Below are 25,980 nucleotides of genomic sequence, written 5' to 3' on the forward strand. Positions count from 1 at the left end.
GTCAAGAGAGTGACCGGATACTTGGCATGAAAGAAAAGTCCAAGTGGGTCAAAGGGATTGACCGGACACTTGGTGAGGGAGTCCTAGCAGGTCAAGGGAGTGACTAGATGCTAGGCATGACGTACCAACAGGTTAAGTTTGACCGGATGTTGGTTTGGGAGGTTTGGGACTTGGTTTTGGGCAAAAACCAAGCTCTGGATCGATCAGTGGATCGATCCAGACCTTTCCCAGCGAACAGAAAGCCTCTGGATCGATCAGTGGATCGATCCAGAGGTCCCAATCGATCAGTGAATCGATTGGGACGCTGCTGCTTCGCGCGATAAGCGCTGGATCGATCCGTGGATCGATCCAGGCGTTTTTCCAGAGCACAGAAGTGCTCTGGATCGATCCGTGGATCGATCCAAAGCCTCCCCGATCGATTGGGAAAAATCGAATCGATCGGGATCCGACCGTTGAGTCGTATTTGAGCCGCAGGCGAGCGTTGTCTTCGGCACTTCTTCACCGATTCATTTCAGATCTTCACCAGCTCCTCCACAGTTCTTCTCAAGCTCGAGATCGCCAGTTCTTGAAGGTTCTTGGAGGCTCTTCCAAGTCAAGAGGCGGATCAAAGCAAGAAGAAGAAACTAGGGTTAGGGTTTGTGCACTCATTGTAAGCTTGTAAGCTTGTATTTCTTTACTACCATTTCTTCTTCTTGTATTGAGTCTTGTAGGGCTTCTCCGCCCTTGGTAGTTACCATAAAGGAGAGTTTCATAAGTGGAGGGTGCGTGCATTGTGTGGATCCTTGGATTAGTCACCTCCCTTGGAGGTGGATACCAAGTAAAACAAACCAAGTGTTAGCGTGTTTGTATTTGTTTCTTTGTATTTCCGTTGCGTATCCTTGAAGAAACAAGCAACGCCAAGCAACGAGCACGCGAAGAGCTATTCACCCCCCCTCTAGCTACTTTTCGGTCCTAACACATTAGATGTGTCCTGTCTAATGCTCGCGACCATGAACTCTGAGCTTCAGAAGCAACACGAGTTGATGGGCGCTTACGATATGATTAAACATCTTCGTCAACTGTATCAAGGACAAGCGAGACATGAGAGATTTGAGATCTCAAGGGCACTGTTTCAGTGTAAGATGTCAGATGGGGCTCCCGTAGGCCCATATGTACTCAAAATGATTGGGTACATAGAAAACCTACAGAGATTGGGATTCCCGCTTGGCCAAGAGCTGGCCACTGACCTGATCTTGCAATCCTTGCCGGATAGCTATAGTCAGTTCGTTCTAAACTACAATATGAACGAAATTGACAAGCCACTGTCCGAGTTGCTTAGCATGTTAAGAACTGCTGAGTTGAACCTTAAGAAGGCAAAGCCCCACTCTGTTCTGATGATTCAGAAACACAAGGGCAAGGGCAAGCCCAAAGGCAAAGGAAAGTCCCAAGCCAAGGGCAAAGGCAAGGCACTGAAGCCTAAAGGAGAGGTCGCCAAGGATGCTACCTGCTTCCACTACGGTCAGACCGGGCACTGGAAGAGGAACTGCAAGGTGTACCTGGAAGATCTTAAGAAGAAGCGAAGTGAGACTTCCACTTCATGTATATATGTTATAGAAGTCAATCTATCTATTTCTTCATCATGGGTATTAGATACCGGATGTGCATCTCACATTTGTACTAATGTGCAGGCGCTGAGAAATAGCAGGGCATTGGCGAAGGGCGAGGTGGACCTACGCGTAGGCAATGGAGCTGCTGTTGCTGTAGGGACTTATTTTCTATCTCTGCCCTCTGGGCTTGTATTAAAGTTGGATGATTGTTGTTATGTGCCTGCATTAACTAAGAACATAATTTCAGTTTCTTGTTTGGACAAGAAAGGCTTCTCTTTTATTATAAAGGACAAATGTTGTTCTGTTTATTTAAAAGATATGTTCTATTGTAGTGCACCTCTGATGAACGGACTCTACATTCTAGATCTTGAAAGCCCCATCTATAACATAAATACCAAGAGGTTCAAGTCAAATGACCTGAACCAAACCTATCTCTGGCACTGTCGCTTAGGTCATATAAATGACAAGCGCTTATCCCAGCTCCATAAGGATGGTTTGCTGAACTCATTTGATTTTGAATCTTATGAGACGTGCGAGTCATGCCTACTAGGCAAGATGACCAAGACTCCCTTTAGTGGGCACAGAGAAAGAGCGACTGATTTGTTAGGACTCATACATAGTGATGTATGTGTCCCTTTCAATGTCGCTGCTAGAGGCGGTTATAGGTACTTCATCACATTTACTGATGACTTCAGTAGATATGGTTATGTGTACTTGATGACACATAAGTCAGAATCATTTGAAAAGTTCAAAGAATTCAAGAATGAAGTACAGAACCAGCTTGGCAAGAATATTAAGATACTTCAATCAGATCAAGGTGGAGAATACCTTAGCCATGAGTTTCGTGACTACCTAGCTAAGTGTGGGATTCTATCCCAACTCACTCCTCCTGGAACACCACAGTGGAATGGTGTATCCGAAAGGAGGAATCGTACCCTATTAAATATGGTATGATCTATGATGAGTCACACAGATCTTCCGACATACCTTTGGGGCTATGCTCTAGACACGGCAGCTTTTATACTCAACCGAGTTCCATCCAAGGCTGTGATAAAGACACCATATAGAATATGGACTGGGAGAGATGCCCAGGTGTCTTTCATGAGGATTTGGGGTTGTGAGGCTTACGTTCGACGTCAAGTCTTAGACAAGTTAGGACTCAAATCTGACAAGTGCTACTTTATTGGATATCCCAAGGAAATTAAGGGATATTACTTCTAAATTCCCAGTCAACACAAGGTAGTTGTTGCAAAGACTGGGGTCTTTCTAGAAAGGGACTTTGTTTCTAGAAAGACTAGTGGGAGCACGTTCGATCTTGAAGAAGTTCAAGATGTGAACAATAGCACTGAAGCCTCGATGGAAGTTGAACTGGAACCACAAAGTGTTGTGGATGATGTTGTTCCACAAAGAGTTGAGGAACAACAACCAGTTCAAGTAGACATACCTCTTCGCATGTCTGATAGGGTACGTCGTCAGCCTGAGAGATACTCATTTCTCTTGTCTGACCATGATGACGTTGTGCTCATAGAGGATGAGCCTACCACCTATCAGGAAGCTGTGATGAAACCAGATTCCGAGAAATGGCTAGAGGCCATGAGATCCGAGATGAAATCCATGTACACCAACCAAATATGGACTTTGGTTGATCCACCTGAAGGGGTTAAACCCATTGGGTGTAAGTGGATCTTTAAGAGAAAGACTGACATGGATGGACTTATCTATAAGGGTCGCTTGGTAGCTAAAGGTTTCAAGCAGATTCATAGTATTGACTATGATGAAACCTTTTCTCCAGTAGCGATGTTTAAGTCCATTCGGATCATGCTTGCTATTGCAGCTTACCATGACTATGAGATATGGCAGATGGATGTCAAAACCGCGTTTCTGAATGGAAACCTACTCGAGGATGTGTACATGATACAACCTGAGGGTTTTGTAGATCCACAACATACTAGCAGAGTATGCAAGCTGCATAGGTCCATTTATGGACTAAAGCAAGCTTCTCGGAGCTGGAATCTTCGATTCAATGATGCAATCAAACAGTTTGGTTTCATCAAGAACGAAGATGAGCCTTGTGTTTACAAGAAGGTTGTAGGGGATATAGTTGTCTTTCTCATATTGTATATGGATGACATACTACTCATTGGGAAGGACATCCCTATACTTCAATCTGTCAAGACCTGGCTAGGGAGTTACTTCTCAATGAAGGACTTAGTTGAGGCATCCCGCATTCTAGGGATACAGATCTATAGAGATAGATCTAAGAAATTGCTCGGCCTAAGTCAGAGTACATATATTGACAAGGTACTCCTTCGGTTTGCCATGCAAAACTCCAAGAAGGGATTTCGCCCATGTCACATGGGGTGAGTCTTTCGAAAACTCAAGGTCCCTCTTCTAGAGAAGAGAGAGATCGCATGGATCAGATCCCTTATGCCTCAGCCATAGGATCTATCATGTACGCCATGCTATGTACTCGACCTGATGTCTCGTATGCTTTGAGCATGACGAGCAGATACCAGTCAGATCCAGGTGAAAGTCACTGGATAGCGGTCAAGAATATTCTTAAATACTTAAGGACTAAAAAATATTTCTTGATATATGGAGGCAATGATGAGCTAGCTGTAAAGGGTTACAGTGATGCTAGCTTCCAGACTGACTAGGATGATTATCGATCGCAGTCAAGGTTCGTATTTTGCATTAATGGTGGTGCTGTGAGCTGGAAGAGTTCGAAACAGGACACAGTAGCTGATTCTACGATAGAGGCCGAGTACATTGCTACATCAGAGGCAGCAAAGGAGGCAGTTTGGATCCGCAAGTTCATCACTGAACTTGGGGTGGTTCCCAGTATCGCTGACCCTATTGAGCTCTATTGTGACAATAATTGAGTTATAGCACAGGCGAAGGAACCTTGCTCACACCAGCGGACCAAACACATACTACGGCGCTTCCATCTCATTCGAGAGATTATCGAGAGAGGAGATGTGAAGATATGTAGAGTACCTACAGAGGCTAACATCGCAGATCCCTTGACCAAGGCTTTGGCACAGAGGAAGCATGATGGTTACACTAGGTCATTAGGGCTTAGAGCCTACACTGATTGGCACTAGTGCTAGTGGGAGATTGTTAGTTAGAGCCCTAGAGCCAATCATTTGATGATTGTATTATGGACTTGTTGTATCATATTCTTATATAAATAAAGGCATTTGTTTTGGTTATTATACTTACTTGTATTGATGCCAAATAAACTCAGTATAATAACATCCTTGAGTAGAAGGTTCTCACCTATATCAATCGGTTAGTTGAACCGATAGTAAGATGATATAGGGAACACTACTCTTAATCATTCCTAGTCGAGTATTAACATTCAGGGACAATGTTAATGCAATAAGACTAACATGTAGGTCAACTCGATGACTTGATCTCACAAGTCATGGATATAGAGATATCAAGTTGACACATGAGTATGCATTGGAGAATGTATACTGAATGACCCGCCATGAGAAAGTATCACGGATCGTTATATGAGTGTCATATACTTTCTCATGTGGCTATTAGTATGACTATTAGTCCTTAGACCTGAAGTCACTATGGATCCCTACATAAGGAGTTATGTACTTTGGTTTCGTCAAACGTCACCCGTAACTGGGTGGACTATAAAGGCGATTACTAGGTATGTAACGAATTATGCAGAGGGATGTGAGTGATGTAGATGGGATCTATCCCTCCTATATGACGGGAGCGACATCGATATTCTTGATAGAGTGAGACCACGAAGTGCATGATCATGCCCAAATGAGTCAATATGAGATATTGAGCTCATTTGATTTAGTGAGTCTACTTGGATATCAAGATTTAGATTGGTCAAAGGATGATATGGTCTATGCCTCATATTGATCAATCTAAATGTTTAGGATAGAAGGACACTTGTCATATATTATGAGAAGTCACAATTAGTAGTCACAAGGTGATGTTGGATCTCAACATTCTTGTAACTTGGATAGTAATGATGTGTTGCTAGACACCGCTCATTACTTATGCTCCTAAATGGGTTTAGGGGCATTGTCAACGTTACAAGAACCTATAGGGGTCACACACTAAGGACAATTAGATGGAGATTAGGTTCATATGATGAACCAAGAGGATTAGATTCATTTGATGAATCAAATTGGATTAAGAGTAATCCTAATTGGGATAATTGAGTTGGACTCAAGTTAATTCATGTGTTCAATGAGTCTAATTTAGATTATGACTCATTGAATCAATTTAATTAAATGAATTAGATTCATTATATTAAATTGGCTTGAATTAAATGGTTGGATTAGATCAACCATGAGAGAGATTAAGTCAAGTTTGACTTGACTTGAGAGGAAGATGAAGAGTCAAGTTTGACTTGACTTTATGCCACCTCATTGGTGTAGTTGGCAAGATGTGGACCAATGATGATGCTCCACATCATCATGGTTACTTAAGTGTGTGCCACATCATGGAGGTTACAAGCCTCCTTTCCTTTTAATGTGGTCGGCCACATTAATTGTAAAGGAGTTACAATTGTGGCCGACCACACATAGTGAAGGGACTTCATTTTTCTCATTCAAGGCTATTCACTTCTTCTTCCTCCTTGAGCTCTCTCTTCTTACTCTCCCTCTCCTATCTTGGCCGAACACCCTAGGTGCTAGCACACCTTGTTTGGTCCTTCTCCATCTAGTGTGTTCGTGTGGATACGTATAGAGGATTGTCTACGTTGACAATCTTGAGATCCGGCAAGCCGTTGGATTAGCGGGATAGCGAAGGGCATCGCATCGAGGGTATTACTCTTATCTACTATAGATCTAGAGTTTGTAAACTCGTACTCGTATTTTATTTTATTTTTCTTTGCACGGATCTGGTGGCTTGTGCTTTCGGGGCTTCCGCGACGCGAAAACGCGGTTTTCGCGGCCCGAAAATCCCAATAGGAGGAGGTCCAAATCCACTCCAGCTGAGCAGAGGCAACAACCTTCATCGCCGCCGACCTGGAGGAGGAGAAGAAGGCAGAGCTGGTCGTTTGCCTCAAACAAAATTATGACATATTCGTCTGGTCGACCCATGAGCTTCCCGACATCTCCCTAAGCATGTCTCAGCACAAGCTTCATGTCCGACCGGACGCTCAACCGGTGAAGCAAAGGAAAAGGGATTTCGACGCGGAGCAGAAAGTGATTATCCAGGCGGAGATAGAGAAGCTACTGGAGGTTGACCACATTAGGGAAGTCCAATTCCCGACCTAGCTAGCCAATGTTGTGCTAGTCTCCAAGCCGGACAACAAATGACCGGTCTGCATCACTTCCGCGATTTAAACAAGGCGTGCCTAAAGGACTTCTTTTCGCTACCCAGGATAGATCAAATGGTGGACTCGATGGTGGGCTACGAGCTGATCTGCATGCTCGACGCATATCAAGGGTACCACCAAGTGTCGCTCGCCCGTGAGGACCAGGAAAAGGTCAGCTTCATTACGGCCGATGGAACATATTGCTATAACGGCATATTGTTCGAACTGAAGAATGCCGGAGCCACTTACCAGAGGCTAATGAACAAGGTGTTCCAACGGCAGATCGATCGTAATATGGAGGTATACGTCAATGACATACTGATTAAATCCCTCCGAGATGCTGACCTATGCGCAGATATAAACGAGACTTGTCGGACGCTAAGGACGTACGGAATAAAGCTGAATTTGAACAAGTGTCTCTTCGGCGTGAAGAGTGGCCGCTTCCTGGGCTACATCGTCACCAAGCGGGGCATTGAAGCCAACCCAAGCAAGGTCAAACCTTTGCAAGATATGTCGTCGCCTCGGAACTTGAAGGAAGCTCAAAGGCTGACCGGTCGGATCATGGTGCTATCCAGATTCATATCCAAGTCGTCTGATCGGAGCCTACCGTTCTTCAAGGTGCTTCGCTGAGCCACGAAATTCCAATGGGACGCCGAGTGTGACCGGGCACTGGAGGAGCTAAAGGAGTATCTGAACTCACTGCCTGTATTGGCCAAGCCGGTTGTGGGTGAGCCACTGTGGATTTACTTGTCATCCAACGAACATGTTGTTGGATCGGCTTTGGTTAGGCAAAACGGCCAAGATCAGCAACATGTATATTTTCTGAGTTATATATTGAAAGATGTTGAATCTCGTTACACCGATCTCGAAAAACTCGCGTATGCTTTGATTCTGGCCACTCGAAGGCTTCGTCCATACTTCCTAGCACACATCATAATCGTGCTGACTAACAGTGCCCTGGGACGAGTCATTCTCAACCCAGAGGCATCGGGAAGGCTAATCAAATGGATGACCGAGCTGAGCGAGTTTGACATTCAGTATCAACCCCGAGCAACAATCAAGGCTCAAGCCTTGGCAGATTTCATCATAAAAGTCCAGAGTGATGAGCCGACAGCAATATGGAAGATATATGTGGAGGGTCCATCCACTCGGCAGGGCAGCGAAATCGGCGTATTGCTTATCTCACTACGGGAGGACCGGATGCAACTGTCTGTTTGGCTGGATTACCGAGCCACTAATAACGAAGAAGAGTATGAGGCGTTGATAGCTGGTCTATAAGCAGCTCGACACGTGGGAGCAATTAAAGTCCTCATCCACTCGGACTCCTAACTCGTCGCCCATAAGCTATCCGGGACATTCGAGATAAGCAACGCTCGGCTAAGGCTCTATGCAGAAGCTTTCGAGAAACTGAAGGCCAACTTCCAGGAGGGCATTGTACAGAAGATCCCCCGATCGGAGAACCAAGTGGAGAATAAGTTAGTGAAACTAGCCAGTTCCTTGACGTCGATCGTCATAGGTCAGCCGATCAAACAAGCATCGCTTATGGCACACATCGACCGAATGGAGGGAATAACCTTCCCGAGCGACTGGAGAACAACTCTGATGGAGTTTCTGCGTTCGGGAGCTACATCCGCCGATCCGGAGGAAGCCCGCTTATTGAAAAAGAGAGTCGGATAGTTCACCTAGGGATGACAATTTCACCCGAATCCGATGGAGGATTCGACATCCGACCCGAATGGAGGAGGGTATGGAGGGACTATCAATACCCGATACCCGACCTGAATACCCGATTAAATAATATATATACATATATTAAAGAAAATATTCTTTTTCTAAAATCAACTTACTATTTTTTATTGATATTAATAGGAGACTATATAGATGTTTAATTTATTTTTTTAATTATATATTGATCATGTCTGAGAAGCTGGACACGACGAAGATCCGGAAAAAAGAAACCCACCGTGCTGATGAAGAATAATGTCGTGCTGATGAAGAATAATGTTTGCCGAATACCAATCCGAGAAACTCAAAGCGGATCGGAAAAAAGTAGAATTACCGGAGGATTTCCTCGTATGAAGACCCGATGATGAAGAAGAAAACCAAATCTGAAGAGAGGAAACCCAGATCCGAAGCTTCCAAGACCTTCTGCGCACAAGAAACCAACCAACACTATCGTCAGTGACCTAAGACCGGGGTGGGAATCCCTGGCTAGGCCCTCCGACGCTCAAGTCAGTGATCTCTCTCAATATGGATGAAGGAAGAAGAAGATGAACAGTAGCTGAGAAAATTAGGGTTATGAGTGTGCACAATGATGTGAACTTCTCCACCTACCTTGCCAACGGAGAGGATTCCCCTTTTTATACCACTTCATATAACCTCCGTAGTCATGAAGTGGACCCCGGTTTGTTAGAGTTTGTTATGAGATGACGTCAGCTGTGTACTTGTGGTAGATGATTTTTAAGGAATCTTTTTCGTATCCCAGATGTACCTTCTTTGTCGTTTAGTACCTGCAACATAATATGAAAAAGCATTTTCCATCAAGACAATATATATTTTCTGTCATATAGTTACACACTGTAGGTATCTTACCCCTCTTGCTGTAATTAATTCCATACACCAACATTCCTTATATCGATTGGAGTCATTATATTCTATCAAATGTATTTCCCCATCATAAGTTAATCGACTGGTTTTGTCTCTTCTTGGAAGGCATGTCCCAGCAGATATTAGCTTGACTCTGCCTGAGCGATATGCGCAGGTCGACATAGACCTAACTTTACCCGGGAGGTATGTCCCGATCGATATTATGTCTAACTTTGCCCGGGAGGTATGTCCCGGTCGATATTAGACTAGCTTTACCCGGGAGGTATGTCCCGATCGATATTATACCTAACTTTACGCAGGAGGTATGTCTCGGGCGATATTAGTCTGACTCTGTATGTGAGGTATGTATCGGTTGATATTAGACTAGCTTTGCCTGGGTGGTATGTCCGGGTAGATATTAGACCTAATTTTACCCGGGAGGTATGTCCCGATCGATATTATGCCTGACTTTGCCCGGGAGGTATGTCCCGGTCGATATTAGACTAGCTTTATCCGGGAGGTATGTCCCGATCGATATTAAAACTAACTTTACGCAGGAGGTATGCCTCGGCCGATATTAGCCTGACTCTATATGTGAGGTATGTATCGGTTGATATTAGACTAGCTTTGCCTGGGTGGTATGTCCGGGTAGATATTAGACCTAATTTTACCCGGGAGGTATGTCCCGATCGATATTATGCCTAACTTTGCCCGGGAGGTATGTCCCGGTCGATATTAGACTAGCTTTACCCGGGAGGTATGTCCCGATCGATATTATACCTAACTTTACCCGGGAGGTATGTCCCGATCGATATTATATCTAACTTTGCTCATGAGGTATGTCTCGATCGATATTATGCCTAACTTTGCCCGGGAGGTATGTCTAGGCCGATATTATATCTAACTTTGCTCAGGAGGTATGTCTCGGCCGATATTACCCTACCTTCATCATGGAGGCACGTCCCGACCGATATTAACCTATCTTTTTACTTTTCTTTCTTCCTTTTCTTTCCTCATCGGGGGACCCATAAAACCTAACCCATATCACTAGCCTTCCCTTCAAGTCTAGTCGAAGGAGGTGTAGACGACTGACTAGACATAAGTATGGTCCTGTCTTTTCCTACCCGTGACTCTGCTCCAGATTTTGAAATGACCTCACAGATTTTGTGTACCACTGTCTTAATAAATTAAGTATAGCAATCCTGTGAGCCTTTTTCTCCTTTAAATAGGACTACAACCTTCTTTTCACCCACAACCCCTTTCAGTTCTTTCCCTTCCTTGCCACCTTTTATTGCTAAGGCCATGGTCGTGGATCCTCCTCTTTGGGGGCAACTTTTGTTGGACAATGTGAGATCTATATATGAGTTTATTGGGATTTTTTTCTTCGGCTACCTCAGGGGTTCAAGGGATCGTCTTAAGAGAGGAAGCTTCACAGTTCAGATCTTTTATCCAAAGATGCAGGTGCTCTGAAGGACCCAAGAAACTTCAGAGAAATTTTTACTACTTATAGAGGGGTAGCCAAATGACCCATGGGTGTTGTGTGAAGGGCACAGCACATGTTACCCTTGGGCTAAAATTGGTTGCTCCACTTGCTGAGCTCATACGGCTTGAGAGGGGAAGTGATTTTTACATTTATTTTTCCGTTATGGAATGAATCAATGTTTCCCTGTCTCGTCGCCCTTGAGCTTTTGTTTTTTGTTGCTTTCTTCGTCCCGGGCAAAATATTGCCTCTTATGAGCCTTGACAAGCTCGGACGAAGTGGGCTATTTCCCTCTCTGCTCCATGGTAAGTTTGAATCTAGTGGGACTGAAATTTTCTAAGTGTTGGGAGAACTTATGTTTGTGAACTTGGTTATTTGTCTGAGGCTTACTGTTCTAAGGGAAAATGTATCATTATGTATTTGATCAGATTCTAAATGTAACAATGGACTCTTGTATTGAATTAAATGATTCTATGGAACCCTTCTGTAATTTACAAGAGTAAATGTAATGCTGAAATCATGACCGAGGCTGTCTTAACTATGGGCATATTTTTATATCACGACTAATTTTAAAATCATATCGGCTAATACAATATTATTTCGATCAAATATTAGTTTGTATTTCATAAGGGCGTTAATTTGAAATCTATCATTCGCCTAAATCTTCATCCTTAAATACTTTTGTTTTTAGCCTGGGCTTAGTCAAAAGTTCAATCCCTTTTATTTTATTATACCCAGTTATGTACGTCTTCTTTCGAAGCTTCTTGGCTAGTGATTGGTTCTCCTTCGGGTGAGAGAGTGTTAGAAACGTGCTCCAAGACGCTACCAACCCCAGCGTGATCCGACCTATCACGTCCGATGTGAATGTTTTTATGATGGTATGGCACATACTTTTTCTGATCACCACGTCACGTAGGTCTTTTGCCTTTCTATTGCGATCCTCAGCGTCTGCTGAGATACCAATGTCCTGATCTGACGATAGTTGTGCGTTTTTCAAACTCTAAACCCTTCGTCTCCTTTTTAAACCTTGTCCTTTCTTTTTTCTTCTCTAGAGTTCTTTTCCTGTTGCTGCCTTCAACCAGACCTTGTGCTCACCATTTCTCGACAATCCTCTTTCTTGGCTCCAGTAAGTAATCTATTGTTTCCCTAGCCCATACCTTTGTCCATGGCTGAGGAAGTAATTGCTCCTTGGTATGTCCATATGTCTTCTATCTTTGATAAGAATGCTAGATTATCCATCCGTCGTCAATATGAAATTCCTAAGGAATATAGAATCATACTCCCAACACCGAATGATCGACCTCATCATCCCCCTGATAACTGTAACGCCCGCCCTCCCTGCTAACCCTAAGGGACGGGGCTACGATACTCTATGTACATATTACAGCGGAAGATTTGAAATAATTTTCTTAGTTTAATAAAACTTTTCTTTTGTTTTCAAATCCGAACTACACTAATATGATTTCCATAACACGATAACAAGATAAATAGAAACATAACATCAAGTTACCCATATAGTACTACAATTTACGAAACCAAAGCGGAATTCTTAAAAGTTCTTAAAGCAGGTTCTTATTTGGTTGCCTAGCCACCGCCACACACATCTCCTTGCCTCTCCTGCTGCTCCTTTAGCTCATCCAGCTTTTTCCTTTATCTGTGGTACAAGGAAAGTAAGCTATGAGCACTCATGGCTCAGTAAGTTCCTTTCCTACTCACTAAAACCGAAAATCATCACATGATCAAAGAATATCTCAACATAACATGATCTCAACTAGTCATGACATAACATATCATACTCTTTAAGCATATCATGCAACATAACAAAATCATAACTAGTCATGGCATATCATCTTTTAAAGCATAGCATGATACATAACATAATCATATCTAATCATGGCATATCATAGCATCATCATAAGGTAGCATGACATATCAAGCATAGCATGAAACACAACATAATCATATCTAATCATGGCATATCATAAATCATAGCATCATCACAACATGATCATAAGGTATATGCAATATGATTTTGAAAACATGTATCCGAAAAACATGTGTATGTCTCATGATCTTTAAAATCATTTCTTCTTACATATATACTTGAACATATTATCAACTTAAAGGGGATCCCGGCTATGTACCACTTACATATTGCGCGCAACCTATGTAGGTCCAAGGTAACAAGTCTTGAACCCTACAAGGAAAACATACTAGGCCCGAGTCTTACTCCATCGACCTAGGGGCACTTAGGAGCACATCTCTAACGAGGCCCGAGTCTTAGTCCATCGACCCCGGGGCGCTTATGGAGCTCACCCTTGGTACAAGTCATATAAAGTAAAGTACATGTCATACTTATACATATCACACATCATAAGAGCATGCATCACTTAGGCACACATCATATCATAAAAGTATGCATCACTTAGGCATACATCATATCATAAAGGTATGCGTCACTTAGGCATACATCATGTCATAAAAGTATGCATCACTTAGGCATACATCATATCATAAAGGTATGCATCACTTAGGCATACATCATGTCATAAAAGCATGCATATTTTCACCACATAGCATATCATAAAAGCATGCATATTTTCACCACATAGCATATCATAAAAGCATGCATATTTCTATCCACATAGCATATCATAAAAAGTATGAATCACAAGCATACATATTTAAGCATAAGGGTGTATCATGTGATTATACTATCATAAGGAACATGGTAACATAGTTAACTTGGATTCTAAGCTTCCTAATCCCTTGGGTTCTTATCATGGTCGAACCCCCCTTAGATCTCAATTTAGGTAAAAATAACCTCCAAGCATGTGGAACCTAAATTATCATCACATCAATTTCATAGGAAACATTATAAGCATGATTAACTTGGTTTCTAAGTTCTCCAAGTCCCTAAACTTCATGTGGCCGAACCTTATAAGGTGTGAAATAAGGTCCCAATTGTCATAAAAGCATGGAAACCTTAAACCATATTTATAGTATTTTTCTTCCAAGTAACATAGTAATCATATTTGAGCTAATTCCTAAGTTCCTCAAACCCTTAACATATGTCATGGCCAAAATTTCACAAGTATTCATTAGGGCTAAAAACAAGCATACAAGCATGTGAACTTGAACTAACATCATGTATAAATTCATAATAAGGTATCATACAAAGGGTATGGCCGAAACTTACCCTAGCCTCATTTTAGGTCATTAAGCAACATATAGCATGAGAACTTTGGCTTTCTACTTATCATATTTCATGTAGAGTGACATGAGCATATTTAAATTTTGTTCTAGGGTTTCTAGGGCATCTATCCCTTCATGGCCGAGACCTACAATGGTCCATTTAGGTCATGGAAAAATTATACAAGCATGTGACACAATCAACACATTATCATATTTCCATAAGAAGCATTTTTAACACAATTAGTTTCAATTCTAAGGTCTCTAGGTCATTTAAACCCTACTTGGCCGAGACCCATCAGTGGTTAACTTTGCTTCAAATAGCCTAAAAGCATAAGAAGTCATACAAGTTTCATAGCATGTATAAAGACAAGCATAATAAACATACATGTGCATTGTGTCTTAGGCTTCCTAGGTTTCTTTCCTTTTTCTTTTATTTTTCCTCATGGCCGAAACCTACCATTCTCTAAACTAGGTTTTAAGTGGCCTAAAGCATGGAAAACCTAAGTAAGTTTCATGGCAAAAATTACTAAGAACATCATATACAAATTTGGTTCATAAACAAGCTAGGACCCTTGTGACCTTACAAGTCATATATCATGTAACTAAATTCTCTATACCCTAATTAAGCATGAGAGCATTAAACCACTTTCATATCTTAATATCACAGAGGTCTTGAGCATGTTAAAATTTTGTTTAAGCTTTCCTAAGCTATCCATCTTAACATGGCCGAAAATCTTAATGAAGAGTTCATGAATTTCTAGCAATATTCAACATGCAATTCTTTAAGAGAACTCTATATTCTATCATATAAACATGGTTACTTAAATTTAAAGGTCTTCCTAACCCTAAGCTCTTTTCTTGGCCGAAACATATGAGGGGATTTCCTTTGGTTCCAAGTAACTTTCAAGCAAGAAAACCAATAAAAGATCTTTAGTAATTCATGGAGGGAATCTTGTACTAGTTTGGTTAAACAATGATTTCCCTAACCTCTTTAAAACATTTTTGGCCAAAATTCTAGGGTTAGGTACTCCTCTGACCAAGCATCATATAGGTATAAAAACATGAAGGAAAACCTTCCTACATAGCATAGAAAAATATCATGAAATGATGACTTGTTTAAACCTTCCTAGATTTGAAACTCTTCTTTGGCCGAATTTTCTTAAATTCTATTCTAGGTTTTCTAATCCTCATAAAATCCGAAAATCACATAAAAAGCCTTGTACCACAGGTGAGGGGAAGCTTACATCCTTTTCGCTTGTGGATCTAAGGTATGGTGATGGAAGAAGTAGCCTCTTCTTCTAGTTCCCTTCCCTTGTTCCTCTTGCTAAGTCCTCCTTGTATCTTAGGCTTTCTTAGGAGAAAACCTTGGCTTGGGGCCGAAGATGGAGGAGAGGGGCTGGGGTTCTCGGTGATGGAGAGGGGAGAATGAGAAAAATGAGAGAAAAATTAGAATTCTTCTCTTTACTTGCTCCCTTTTATGTTAAGGAGGAAGAAGTAGCAAAATTAGTTTTTACTTTCCTTCTCCCTTAGCTTTTTTTTTTTTCTATTTTCTTTTTATTTTTATTTATTTATTTATCCTCATCATTCATGGTGAAATAAGGGGGAATGAATCATCTTAATTAGCCTCTTTTATTTTCGGCAAGAGAAGAGAGAAAGAGGGAGAGAAGGAAGGAAGGCAAGTTGCCTTTCTCTTACTCTTTTCTTGTTTTCTTTTGGCTAACTTTTACTCTCACCCTTTCTCTTACTCTTTTCTTGTTTTCTTTTGGCTAACTTTTACTCTCACCCTTATCATGAGTTTCCCTCCTTTGCTATCAATATCTTCTCTCTATCCCAACTGGTTTCTACTAATTAATTCTATAAATTATAATATAAGAGGTTCAAGGTTCAATCCTTGACCTCCTCTTCTTTTTATTTCATTTTATTTCTTTTTGCTTCAACTCACTTCCTTTTATTTTTCTAAGGCAAAATCCTACATTCATATGCTTATCTTAAAAGCTTAGTGGGTGTTACAATAACTGCGTGACATTTTTCAGGGATCAGTTGATAGGGGGCTTAAGGTTCCCCATTCCTCCTTTCTTAATTGAGATAAGTCGGTATTTTGATATTCCTTTGCAACAATTTGCCCCTAATGTATTTCGTTATCTATGCGGTACTTGTTGATACAGTCTGACCTGGATGTTGTTTTGCTGTTGACACTGATTTAAGTTTGTATCAGATAATTAACTCAGATTAATTACTAATCCAGGTTGACTAGGTTGACCTGATTGAAGCAGTTGGAAAGTCCTGGTGAGTGAAGCCAGGTGAAAACCCTAGTGAGTGAAGCTAGGTGCAAGTCCTGGTGAGTGAAGCCAGGTGAAAACCCTAGTGAGTGAAGCTAGGTGCAAGTCCTGGTGAGTGAAGCCGGGCAAGGGAAAATCCAGATGGATCAAGGGTGATCGGACATCTGGTGTTGAAAAGTCCAAGAAGGAAACTTGGCATGCGGAGTCAGAGAGGGTTCGGTTGCTCGTTCTCTAGGACCAGATAAAGTCGGAAAGGGCTAGGGAGCTCATTTTTCCGGACTAGGTCAGAGAGGGCTCAACCCGGACTGAGTCGAGAAGCTGGATCGGTCGGCAAACCGATCCAGTGAAACCTTGACACCTGATCGGTCTGCCGACCGATCAGGAATTGATCAGTGGCTACTGAACGTTTACTGATCGGTCTGCAGACCGATCAGAAATCGATCAGTAGCCTACTGTGTTTTTACTGATCGGTCTGGAGACCGATCAGGAGGCTGTAAGCGTTTGGGAAGAACGCTATCTGATCGGTCTCGGGACCGATCAGATTAATGCCTGATCGGTCCGCAGACCGATCAGAAGCTGCGCGTATTTGGAAACAGCGCCATCTGATCGGTCTGGGGACCGATCAGATTAGTGCCTGATAGGTCCGCAGACCGATCAGCGATGATCCAGAAAGCGTGGATCGGTCTGCAGACCGATCCACGGTATTGTTTATTTTGCATGTACTTTTTCTGATTGCCGTATTTGTCTTCACCATCTGTTTTTAACCATCTGCTGTGAGTCTTTTGAGCTTGCAGGTTGCAGGTCACATTCTCATGGTTGAATTCAAATTGAGCTTCATTAAGAGAAGAAGACAAGTGCTCTTTACACTGTGATTTGCTGCAACAGATGCATTTGAGGCATCAACGTTCACTGGGTTTCTGATTGCGATTGGGCTGCGATCTGCTTGACTCCTGGGGATTGGTTCGAGCTCAGAAGACGCCAGTGATGACTGTGATATCATTGGTGTGAGTTCAGAGAACCAGGTAAGGAGGAAGAGGGATTGGCTGCAGCGCTGATTTGCGCAGTTTTGACCAGATCTGTGACAGCAGAGATCAGATTTGAGAAGCAGTAAAAACAGCGAGAGGGGAACAAGAACGGAACAACGAAGAAAGCTTAAAAAAAAAAATCTGTGTTGTTGTGCGAAGTTCTTGAGCTCTCGGGTGAACTGCGATCTCTGTTTTCTGCTACTGATCCTCGCGTGGTTGTAAGCACTTCTATTCTCCTTTGCCACCGAGTTTCTGTAAGTCTCGTGCTTTAATTTAGATCTTTCTTGAGACTCTGTTGAGAGGTTGCTCCACCGAGAAGGAGACATCTTTAGCCGGAAGTTATCCGGGGTGCGATCTACCGAAGATCAAGGAGTCGTCCACCTTACGGACACGCCGAGGAGTAGGGGCAAGTTATCCCCGAACCTCGTATATCTTTGTGTCTGCTGTGTATGTGTTTTTCTTCCTTCGTTTTAGTTTTCCACTTCCGCTGTGCTAACTAGTTTTTGTCAGGGACACTTTACTGACACATCTTTTCAGAGAAAACTTTGAGATGCGTGCCTGCCTTAGGAAGCATGCACGCACGTTACCGAAGCTCTATATAAAGGAGAGTCCAAGAATTGACGGAGGTATGCGATATTTACTGTTGTGCTACAGTTCTCGTTACTTCTTCCTTGCCGGATAATGACTTGAGCGTCGGAGGGCTATCGTCAGGGATCCTTTCCTGGCTCGGCACTGACGCTGCTTGTGTTGTAGGTCGGAGCGAAGTCTACAGGAAATCAGCGGGAGGGTCACATCCCTAGCATCCATCTCATCAACTTTCGAACAGGATCAGATGAGATGAGAGAGTAGAAATTGAATTAAGACAGTAGAAAATTGCGAGAAATATATTGACATATAAACATATACACAAAGATTACCATTTAGAAAAGGCATCGAGCATCAAATGTCTGTTAATTTAATCCTTCACTACAAACATCTCTTTGCATGACCAATTGCCATTATGGACGACATCTTCCATCATCAAAAGTATATCATGTGTTATCGATCTTCAAAAAAAAAGTTATGAATAACCACTATCGATCATCAATAATTGAAAAGTTAACGAACAATCTATCTAGTTGGCACATTCATGTCAGATTTCATTCTACACTTGCATAAGAAAATTCATACTCTTCTAGACGGTATCGGGTTTCCTCCTCATATTCTGTTTAGTTAAGGTATCGTTTGACATTTACCAAGCACAAAATTAATCAAAGGATGAATTATAAATCTTATATGGCATATTACACTGTGGTGGTGGATACTTCACACAAGCTGCAAAACAGGTATCTGAAATTTCATAACTGTATGTGAGCAAGATGGTATCGTGCCATGTTTGGCACGACACACCCTATCGGTTCGTGTTGAGCATGGATGTTGCGGCTCAGGCGGGTGGAAAGGGTTGCCACAAATCTAACCAACTTCAGGGACACACAATCAGAATAGTTTCTAGAAACTAACAATGATTTGCTTCAAGTTGAAGATATGTGGAGTGAGAAGAACTTGTAAATATATGCCGTGTGTTTACTTTTCTTGGTTTTAGTGAACTTTGGCACAAAATTGTTAGGAGCGTAAATGCATGCATCAATGTTTGTGAACAAATTTGATGTTTGATTTGATAAGAATTTATTTATGCTCGTTCAATACATATAAAATCAATTAAATGAACAAATTTGAATAACTTATTAAACTAAATAAATAAGATGGAATACATTTGTGTTCAGTTCCTAAACTGTCGTGAATAATATTCATGAACAATGTTCACAAACAAGATATGTGAATCATATTCATCAATAAAATTCTTATCAGCGTATTAATAAATAAACTTTCAAAATAAACAAACAAACAAACTTGTATTATCAAACTCAACCACCAATCAAACAAGTTTAAAAATATAAAAAAAATTAAATAATCAAACAAGCTTGAATCGAAAGCTCGATAACATATAAACGAACCAAGCTCAAACTAAACTTTAATCAAGCACAAATTTGTAAAAAAGAAACCAAATCAAGTTTGAAAAACTATTTCTGGGTTCATTTTAAACTCCATTTGATTTGACTCAATTAACTTATCAAACAAATTTGAACATCACAAACCTTATCTCAGTAGCTCCTCATTTTCTTTACACAATCAGTTTGTTAAGATCACACATTTGTTATCCATTTGTGTAGCTTCTGCTAAATATACTACAGTGATGAATCATTCCATAAAAAAAAAGGTTTGCAGATTGATCCTTTGCAGGTTGCTAAAACCCCCTAGAATTCTTCCCTAATTTTGCCAACACATTATCAATGTAACAGAAATCAAGCAAAATTAGGAAACGATCAAACTTAGAACTGAATGAGCAAAGAGGCAAATCTGGCTTACTTCGCAATCTCTTGCAAGCGCCCCAGCTTCCACAGGTATCTGCGCCGAGAGCCGATGCCTCAGCCAGCCCTACAAAGTCGTCGACTTTTGCTGCTTCTTGCTCCCGCCATCATTCTCAGGTGTACAACGACTGCGGAAACCGGCCCGGAAATTGATTTTGCGAAGATCGAGGAAAGACTTTTAGGTTTATAGAGACACCTACGTCCTGGAATCGACGGAAGCGGCGCTAAGCTCGGCGAGGGTGAGAAATGGGAGAAGGCCGAAGCTCGCAGAGAAAGCCTCGGAGGAAGCGATTGAAGGCTATTTCGCGCCGTGGAGTGGAAGGGCGGATGGATCGGCGAGGCGGCGGTGTCGATCGACGGCGAACTCTGCACCACGGTTGGCGACCCGGTCCGGTGACAAACTATAAAGCGAACCGGTCTCAGTCTAAATAGCAAGGTTATTCTTCTGATTGCTTGCCGGCCGAACCGAATCAAGCTTTACTAAATTTAATTAGAAAATAATAATTAAAAATAAATAAAATTCATTTTTTAAATACTATAAAATTCTAAATTATATATATATATTTAAATATAAAATAAAATAAATAATATATAAATGAAACATTAAACCTATGAAAAGTGCTCTTGTCAATTAGATTAAAAAAACAGTAGTTATGAGTTAACTTTTTTTTATTATAATTTGATAATAGATTAAAAATTTCTTTAAAAGGTTATCTATTATCTTTCCTTATAGGTCACTACATTAATGACTAATAGTATTTATTTTCTCTATATCCATCTAAAGATGGATTGAGAGCTTGGAGAGTAAATCTATTTTTTTTTTTTACAATACTATGATAACTCCTATCTAGTTTTTAAAAAAAATTTATTAAAATTTACATCAGATATTCAACTTACACCGATTAATTTTATGGGTGACTGATTCAATTTCATAGAATTTTTCACTCACCACCAGTGTATAAATTAAGAAACGCTTACTACAAGTGCGATCAATCCACTTCAATTATACAAAAATATACAATTATAATATATGTAATATACATCTACGATTTTATCAATCTCCTTGACTTCTATGATTATTCAAAATCTCCTTTAGGATGTTTTTTTATGAATATATATATTGGACTTAGAATTGGCATACAAAACTTACTTTAGGGCATTCCTCGTCCAAAATATCAAAGCACCCTCAATATTTTCTATCAACCTGCGAGTCTATAATTACCCTAGGACACATTAGGGAACTCCAAGAACACTAATCTCAATCTTTCCTTTGAACTCAAAAACTAACACAAAATACCTCAATGGAGTCCCAAAAGCACTAATGGTAACAAACTATAACAAAGAAGAGATCATTATCTCTTTTAAACTTAGTAATTAACATTTAAAAGAACAATCAATCCAATGCATGAAAGTCTTATCAATGTGGAATTTTATAAAAAATTCTATTGTATATAGTCTTATCAATACTTTACAAAATACTTGTTTAGAGACTCAAACTTATGGCACTAAGATTACATAGTAACAATTTTATCAATAATTAATAATTAGCACTTAACAAAACAATAATTAAGAGATAAGCATGCATGAAGTAGGTGCAAAGTTGCAAGATAATAAGACAGTAATTAACCATTAGTTAAGTACTTAAGCGCATGCAATTGCCCACCTTAATTAGGGTTAACTGCATATACATATATATATAAATGAGTTTTGAGATTAATAAAAGTCTCACATATATAATTGATAATTATACTTCTCTACTTAGTCAAGCTCATGTTCTTCATTAGTCTTCGATGAACAAGCTCTTCCATGGATCGCCATTTACCTACACGAGACCATAATTAATACACACTTAATCGTGAACAAATGCAGAATGATTAAGTCAGGTACAAACCCTAGATGGAGGGTAGAGCTCCTGTGGCGAAGAGTGTAGTCTTGAGAGTGGTGGAAGTTCCTCGAATCATCGTATGGCGGCATAGTCTCAAACTCACTAGTCGATGGTGGTTGCTCATTGTCGTTTATCTGGACATTTAGATCGATTAATCATCTCCTTTTTGACTTATTAGAACTCCGATGTATAGATATATACATAGATCGATTGTTAAATAAATATTCATATTGGCCCTCCATTTTTCAACTTTTGCAATTTTTACCTTCGTATTTGAGTGTGCCATATTATATCTCAAGGCAAAGATTAATAGTTATCCTAAAAAATAACACTGCACCATATTTTTCATCTTTAAATACTTTTATTTTTAACATCGTTATAGTAAATATGGAAAAACTTCTGCAACATATAACAGTTACAATTATGTAATTATTATACCGCGTTAAAGTAAATTATTTTTTTAGTTCAACTTAATTTGTAAATAAATAAAAACTAATTGTTACAAAGCATTAAAGTAAATTATTTTTTTAGTTCAACTTTGTAAAAAATAAATAAATAAATAAATAAAAACTAACTGTTACAAAGCATTAAAGTAAATTATTTTTTTAGTTCAACTTTGTAATAAATAAATAAAAAAATAAAAACTAACTGTTACAAAGCATTAAAGTAAATTATTTTTTTAGTTCAACTTTGTAATAAATAAATAAATAAAAACTAACTGTTACAAAGCATTAAAGTAAATTATTTTTTTAGTTTAACTTTGTAATAAATAAATAAATAAATAAAAACTAACTGTTACAAAGCATTAAAGTAAATTATTTTTTTAGTTCAACTTTGTAAAAAAAATATATAATATGCATAACGCATTTTTTATAAAAAATATTATCAAAACTTGGTTAAAAATTATTTAAACTTAATGAAAATCACTTTAAAATAGTCAAAAATATGTTAAAACTACTGTACTAGCTATTAAATAGTTGTTATAGTTTTGACCATTTTAAAGTCATTTTAATCAAAATTAATTTAAGCGATCAAGTTGATAAAGAATTTTTTTTATACAAAATATTTTATGCATACTTATTTTGACCAGTTGAATCGATTTAGTTTAGTATGTCCTAACAACTAGGATATAGTTGCTACATTGAAATAAGAGTATTTTAGTGAAAAAATATGTTAGGGCACTGTTTTGAGTTTTTTTAAAAAAAAAAAAAAACAAGATCGAGTACCCTTTTGTTTTTTTCCCTTATATCTAACAAGGTATAGGTAGGCATAAACTTGAAATTCTTAGTTACCATATGAATACTTGCCGAGAGAGATAGAGAGAGACCTTGTTCCTCAAATACATGTTGTCACTCTGCAGCTCCATTTCCTATATAAAGAGGAACAAACCATGAAAAATATATCAACATAGAGATTATTAAGATAATTAAAGGAGTACATTTAGTTAGATCTTACAATTACCTTTCTCTGTGTGTACTCAATGTCAGCAAACAACAACTCATTCTGAAGTAAGATCATGTAAGTGTGAGAACACTTCGATTATATAAATATATCATTTGATCGGCACATAATGAGATTTAATGAAAGAAATAAACTACCTTTTTGGATCGTATTTTGTTTAATCCTTTCTCTAATTTAGTTTCGAGTTGCTTCAGGTCCCTTAGGTTCATAGATCCATGAGTTTCACCCATCAGACTCCTAATAAATAATAAAAAAATGTCGGAGAAAAGTTTAGAGCTTCGATTATATTGTATGCGGTAGATTAAGTGATCTAACCTGTTTGTTCTTTGCAAATTGTTGATCTGTTGATGGAGTTTCCACACTTCTTGTTGAAAGTACTAAAGATACATAAGCACAACGAAGATGAACGAGATTAGTTTTTGAAAAACAAAGAGCTTCAAAACCTTTTCTAAAAGATGTTCGTAATAAGCTACCGACTGATGGATCGATACATGTTAAACATGAAATGACCCTAGCTCTTAATCAATAAATTCAATAGTTTTTTCTCAATACATAAAGTCTACAAAAACCTAGAAAAATTTCTTAATACCTTTGCTCGGTGACATCTGACTTTACTATGATCTTTTATTATCCAAAATTATTTTTTTTTCTAAATTCTTAATTATATACATTATAATTTGACTAGATTTTAGTTTTCTATCATTTATAGATCACATGAAATAAAAGGAATAATATGATTTATTTTCTTAATTACTGATTCTTTTAGGCATAAGGGTTTAGGGTTTAAGATTTAGTACTTTAGGATTTAGGATATTACCTGAGCATTTGCTTCTGAAATAAATCCAATGCTACCGGTGTCATTGCATGCCTTCTTGTACCTATCAATGGTTGCTCTCACACTGCCATTGAAAGTTCAGTTAGTGTTAAAATCATGAAAAAACATACTGATTAACTTGCTTTGAAATTGATAGGAAAAAACTAGAACCACACTATTTGTTTTAAAAATCATAAAATGGGTGCTCCTAGTTTGAGCATTATCGTTCGTAGGCGACCATATGATCTCTAACACGAACATTGTGTTCCTCTTCAATATAGTTTATCGAAATATGAAACTTTTGGTAACAATTATTCAAATGAATGAGTATTCACTTATTGCCTCACTTATTCTCTTATAATAGGTCCAGAGATGCAATAGTATTTTTTTTATAATCATTATATCACTATTCTTTAAATTAAACAGAAAGAATATAAGAAGCTGTAAGCATATTAGAGGTGGTTATTAAAATGTTCAATAAAAAAGAGATGATTTTAAAAGGGATGCCTCTTGTAATAATATTCTTTAAATGTATTTAGCGACTGAATGATCATTTTCTTATAGTGAAAAAGTCTTGTGGTGATATATAACCTAGTCTTCCTAATTGCCTTAGTAATTTTTCACTTCAAAATCTTGTGTTCTCAATGAAGTCCTAAATCAAAAGTAGCATGCATGGGAGACATTAAATCGATCGACTCACTCGAGGTCTCCTCCATTTTAATTTTCTTCAAAGTTGGGACAAACACTTCAACACCCACCATGCAACAAACAAAACCCTAAGCTCTTTTCCACCCCCCAAGCCCTAAACTAGATTTTAAGGGATACCCTAACCCTACCACATTCCACATCTTCTCATGCGAACTCACATGCAGTTCAATCAACTCAAGACTCGCACCACACTCAATCACCCACAAATTGTACATCACAGTACTCCAATGCAAGAGGGAGGGTCGAATAAGTAACATCATGGCAAACCCTAATAAGTAACATGCACGTCTTTTCACCCCAAGCCCAAAACTAGGTTTTAAGGGATACCCTAAAACTACCACATTCCCCATTTTCTCATGCAAACTCACAGTTCAATCAACTCAAGACTCACACCACACGCCACCACCCACAAATTGCTCACCACAGCGAAGGTGGCACAAGTAACATCTTCCCAAACCCTAATAACCCCATAGCTCCTTTTTCCAAGGCCCTGCCCCAATCTGCCACGACGGCACGAGATCCCACGCATGATTGGTGGAGCTCGAGTTCTTAGATACGGCTGGATCGATCGACTTGTCCACCGTGTAATAGCTTAGATTACTCTTTTACACGGTACAGAAAGAACATGAAACCCTACATGGAAGTTCTCGGTGCAAGATCATCGAACGTGTTATATAGATCTACTTGTGAATAGATAGATCAGCTCGGATCTTGCGTTTGAGGGGTGAAGCTGTGACCTGTTGGTGGCGTACTCGTAGAGGCGGCCGCGGCCGGAGAAGACGATGAGGGCGACGTCGGCGTCGCAGAGGACGGAGAGCTCGTAGGCCTTCTTGAGAAGGCCGTTGCGGCGCTTGCAGAAGGTCACCTGCCGGCTCGTGGTGTTCTCGATCCGCTTGATCTGGATCTTACCCCGCCCCATCCTGGATGGGGTCGCCGCTGGCGCCGCTGCAGGCTCCAGCTTGGCCGATCGAGCTCAAAGCAAGGAGAAAAACAAGTACTTAAGTGAATGAGTAGCGAGAAGAGCAACCAGAGGTCAGTGAGGGAGAAGAGATAGTGCGGAAGGAGAAGGGCATTGGCATTATCAGTTACAAGTGCGGTGGAGACTGTGCAATCAACGAGAGAGAGAGAGATGTCAGAGTGTGACATCTATGACATGATGTCTAATGACCTGGTTCATGTGTTACAAATGCCATAATCCATTGGTTACGAGCACGTTTTTGGATTTATTTTGATGGTGCATAAAAAAATTTATGT

At 39.7% G+C, this 25,980-nt stretch overlaps 1 protein-coding gene and 1 long non-coding RNA gene across 2 annotated transcripts; both read right to left on the reverse strand.

Annotated features, from left to right (window-relative positions):
- Positions 1-12,542: 12,542 nt before the first annotated feature.
- LOC121968410 lies at positions 12,543-20,250 on the reverse strand. The gene is made up of 3 exons (XR_006108129.1): positions 20,059-20,250; positions 19,857-19,986; positions 12,543-12,605 (listed from the first exon to the last, which is right to left on the reverse strand). It is a non-coding gene; the product is annotated as an uncharacterized LOC121968410 (long non-coding RNA).
- A 1,388-nt stretch (positions 20,251-21,638) lies between these two features.
- LOC122054983 (floral homeotic protein AGAMOUS-like) lies at positions 21,639-25,690 on the reverse strand. The gene is made up of 8 exons (XM_042616388.1): positions 25,464-25,690; positions 24,022-24,103; positions 23,520-23,581; positions 23,342-23,441; positions 23,205-23,246; positions 23,071-23,112; positions 21,746-21,877; positions 21,639-21,680 (listed from the first exon to the last, which is right to left on the reverse strand). The coding sequence occupies exons 1-8, from the start codon at positions 25,643-25,645 to the stop codon at positions 21,639-21,641; spliced, it is 684 nt and encodes a 227-aa protein (XP_042472322.1). The 5' UTR covers positions 25,646-25,690.
- Positions 25,691-25,980: the final 290 nt, after the last annotated feature.

This window comes from Zingiber officinale, chromosome 3B (genome assembly GCF_018446385.1).
Source record: "Zingiber officinale cultivar Zhangliang chromosome 3B, Zo_v1.1, whole genome shotgun sequence".
Classification (NCBI taxonomy): domain Eukaryota; kingdom Viridiplantae; phylum Streptophyta; class Magnoliopsida; order Zingiberales; family Zingiberaceae; genus Zingiber; species Zingiber officinale.

What these genes read in the sequence shown, in the direction of transcription:
- LOC122054983 (XM_042616388.1), bottom strand. Translation starts at nt 25,645, where the DNA reads ATGGGGCGGGGTAAGATCCAGATCAAGCGGATCGAGAACACCACGAGC. An exon ending in TACGAGTACGCCACCAACAG is followed by an intron (nt 24,104 to 25,463) that starts GTCACAGCTTCA and finishes TTTCAATGGCAG; the next exon opens with TGTGAGAGCAACCATTGATA. An exon ending in ACATGTATTTGAGGAACAAG is followed by an intron (nt 21,878 to 23,070) that starts GTCTCTCTCTAT and finishes CTAAATGTCCAG; the next exon opens with ATAAACGACAATGAGCAACC.